Source organism: Aphanomyces astaci (genome assembly GCF_000520075.1).
Source record: "Aphanomyces astaci strain APO3 unplaced genomic scaffold supercont1.17, whole genome shotgun sequence".
Lineage (NCBI taxonomy): Eukaryota > Oomycota > Saprolegniomycetes > Saprolegniales > Verrucalvaceae > Aphanomyces > Aphanomyces astaci.
The window spans coordinates 468,413-472,441 of record NW_009798280.1 but is presented as its reverse complement, the minus strand read 5'-3'; the positions used below and the strand labels follow the sequence as shown (position 1 = coordinate 472,441).

The 4,029-nt window shown below is 53.2% G+C and overlaps 1 protein-coding gene across 1 annotated transcript; it reads left to right on the top strand.

Moving 5' to 3' along the window:
• Positions 1 to 1,123: 1,123 nt before the first annotated feature.
• On the top strand, positions 1,124 to 3,113 carry H257_07998 (hypothetical protein; the record flags this gene model as incomplete). The annotated part of the gene is made up of 3 exons (XM_009833754.1): positions 1,124 to 2,718; positions 2,764 to 3,019; positions 3,093 to 3,113. 3 exons carry the CDS (start codon positions 1,124 to 1,126, stop codon positions 3,111 to 3,113), a joined length of 1,872 nt encoding a protein of 623 aa, XP_009832056.1.
• Positions 3,114 to 4,029: the final 916 nt, after the last annotated feature.

Genomic DNA, 4,029 nt, shown 5'->3' with positions numbered 1-4,029 from the left:
TACAGTTAGGTTTTGCCACATCAAAAGATTCCATAATATTTAACCGGTTTCAGGTCTGCTCTGAAACGATAACAGTTTCAAGAGGAGGTGTGGTTTGTGATTTGCTTTTATATAGCACACTAACGTTATCCTATATTTATGTACTGAAGCTTGCTACTGTAACGCAGAGCACCTTCCCCCACCACCACCACACCCCACCTCCTACAACAACGTCAAGATGGCCAACGCTACCACCGTACCTCTTCCCCTACCACCATAACCCCATCTCCGCCGGTCACATCCAACATCGCGATCCCCAACAACGACGCCGAAGACAGCCCCTGCTACCACCATGACCTGCTACCACCATGACCTCGACTCCAACTGTCACATCCAAGACCACACTATGACCGTATCCCATCGCCAACAAAGACATCGAAGACAGCCCCACTACCACCGCGACCCAAGACTGTGACCGCGCCGCCCCTTCCCCAGCAACAACGTCGAAGTCAGCCCCTTCTACCACCATGACCCCGCCTTCGCCTGTCACATCGAACAATTCAACATGCTATCTCTAGTCAAGCTGTCACAGCCACCTCCGCTCAGCAACATCTCATGATGAAAGCAAGAGAGCCGTCACTATACCCGTGTCACCAAGACCCTGCCTTCACATTCACATCCACATAACTTCGCAACCTTAACATCGACATCGGTGATGACGGCCACTGCTACCGCCATAACCGTGCTACCACCTGTCTTCCGACCACCATGACCCTGCCAACAATGCGACCTCATCCCATCCCCCAACAATGACCTCGGTGACGGCAATTGCTACCGCCTGACGCGCCTTCGCCTGTCTCACCATCACCGCGATCAAACTCCGCAACCTCATTCCACGTGGCAATTGTTGCCAGCATTTCCAGGTTGGGAGTACATTCGAAAAGAAAAAAGAGCCATACTTGGTGGGACTCGAACCCCGAACCATTTGGTTGTCCGCCTTGAACATTACCGTGTGTCCAAACCTTACTGCTATCAAACAAGACGGAGCGATATACCAATCCACGAGCAACTATTTGCTCTCATGCGATTGGATGGATTTCGTCCCAGTGTATTGGGATTGGTTAAAGAGATCATTGGATCAGATATGCCTACTTTGCGTGAAATGTCGGCGTCGTCGTCGGTGGGGTCTGTGCTGCATGGTGAGCCGTTGTCGTCGATGGAGTCTGTGCCACATGCAGAGCCGTTGCCGTCGGTGGAGTCTGTGCTGCATGGGGAGCCGTTGTTATCGTCGATGGAGTCTGAGCCACATGCAGAGCTGTTGCCGTCGGTGGAGCCTGTGCTGCATGGAAAGCTATTGTCGTCGGTGGAGTCGATGTCGTCGGTAGAGTTGTTGTCGTCGGTGGGGTCTATGCCGCATGTAGAGCCGTTGCCGTTGACGTTCGATGCATTTGCGCTTGGACGCGCGACCCGACCCAAACGTGTCAAGCCTCCTGGTGGACACAGGGTGCTTTCAAGAGCACAAGAATCCTTGGCAGCGTTGGGTATGATCATGGAGCTTGCCAAGCACGATCTACTACTCTCGCCCAACCAACAGCAAGTCTTTGGCAGCCGTGTCCTTGAACCGCACTCGCAGCGTGTGTACAAGAAGCATTACCGGGGGTTGTGGTACTTTTTCGGCCTTATTGGGGATTACACGTCCCTGCTCATTTTGCGCCATGACTGTCCCCAGCATGCTCCAGCAATGTCAGTGAAGAGCTTGTGTGCGTACTTGAAGTACAAAACAGGTGCCATCGGGAGGATCCTGCACTATGACGATGGCCTCCCAGTGTTGGACGTCGATGGTCAGCCAGTGTTGTGCGATGGCCAATGGAAGGACCCCCAAAACATGATCCAGCTTAGCTCAGCGGTGTCTGCGGCACACAAGGCAAAAGGCATGGGCCAAGTGCCGTACGAAGAACAATGCGATGCCTGTTATCGCTTGTTCAGCGACAAGAGCCTGGTCACTGGATGCCGACACCACGCTGGACGAGGGCGACTCTCACGCACGGGAAATGCAAGGTTCTCTGAAGACTTCATCAACTGCATGACACGCATCAGGAAGCACGACCTGTGGCTTTACACCCCGAGTCCAGAATCAATGTGCAACCCCTTGGAGCTGGTGAACATCCGAAGGTACCTGCTGGCAGCCAACGATTTGTTGGGGTGGAAGTTGTGGACCATGATGATCTTCCACATCCGGCTCTTCCTTCGTTCCGACGAAGGCGTCGACTTCATGTGCAGTCAATTTTTGCCCCCTCTGACGTCGGTGGACGAATTTGGGACTGTTACGATGCTGGCCGTTCAAATCAGTGGCAAGACAGACAAGAAGAAATGGATTGTTCTCTCCCTGTATCGCGACGACCAATGCCCTGAGCTGTGCCCAGTGCGCGCAGTCCTGGCATGGATCCATTTGTCACGACATCCTGGAACAGGCTACCTCTTCCCTCACGACAAAGATGCCACCAAGTGCTATCCACCAGCAACGTTCCAAACCAAGTGCCGGAACGTCTGCACCAAGGTAACTGGACGACAAGGGCCATTTGCCACGCATTGGCTCCGCAAGACGGGTTGGCTCCTTGCGACATGGGGTGGAGCCTCAGACGTTGACATGCAGCAGGCATCGCGGCACAAGTCGCTGGAGATGGCCGGTCGGTACAAGCAAGACGCACAGTCCCTTCTTGAAATTGCGAAGAATCAACGGTACTTAATTGATGTCTAAGATGATGTCAATTCAAATCACCCTAGCGACAAGAGCATTTTGCAGTACGTCCCAAAATGGCGAGCGGTTTTCGTATCCAACCTGCAGGCAGCGGCGGGCGTGAATGTGGACTCCTCAACCGAACCAATGCCCGTGCTTGCGTGCAAGTTCATCAAAGACATGATCAATGCCGGACTACTGAACAAGGCCGACACCGAGTCCCCCATGCATGTCGCCAATGCATGCATGAAAAACGTTCAAGGCTGGGATTTGAAGTCTGAGATCAACGACATCCAACGACAGGTTGAAGTGAAGGCGTGTGGTTGCGCTACCGAGGTGAGGCGGCTTGTGCAACTCCTTTCGAAGTACCACACAGGCCCTGCAACGCCTTGCGTAATCGAGGGTTACGCAGTCCCTACGTCTCCAACACTGGTCCCTACGTCTCCAACACTGGTCCCAACCGACCTCGACAGCGATGCAACAGAACTCATCACTTCAGTCCTCCCACCCGAGTTATCGTCCGAAGCCCATCCAAAAGCCTTCGTCCCACCATCTTCGTCGCTCCATGCAGTCCCTCAACTCCCCTTACTGCCGTTTGTCCTTATGTCTTCATCACTACACACAGTATCTACATCCCCATCACAGAGTCAAGTGTTGTCGCCTCAGGCTATACCATCTGTCTCTTCTCAATCACCACTACGTAGTGTCCGTCCATCATCATCACTGTACACAGCACCACCAACCATATCGCTGCACTCTGGCGTATTAACGTCATATCTCTGCACAGAACCCCCGCCCCCACCCCCCTCAAAACCCCCTGGCGTATTAACGTCATCGCTCTGCACAGAACCCCCGCCCCCACCCCCCTCAATGCACTTATCCGCGACAGAAACGAGTCAAACGTCCAACGACCTGCACACCACGTCAAGCTCGTTGATCCAGCCAGCGCCCTATGGACAAGATGTTGACAAGTCTTCAACTCGACCCAAGAAGCGACAACGACTTGACGATCACAACCAAAACACCAAACAAGCGCGAGGCGGGTTATTTGATCTTACCCTCGATCGGCAAGCATTGGCAAAACTGTTAACGTCTGCACAGAAATTGGCTGCATTTCAGGTAATCTATGATCGGTGCCTTTCACTACCAAGCGTGGAGTACACAAATGGGCTTCGTGCATTTCTTGGCCAATCTGTCAAGCCTGCGTTGTCATGCCTTCGAGATCATTGTGATCAAAGCGTTGAAGAGTTCGAACGTCGTTGGGGTGCTAACATGGCATTGAGCAAGTTTAGCACAACGCGCTGCAAGGGGGG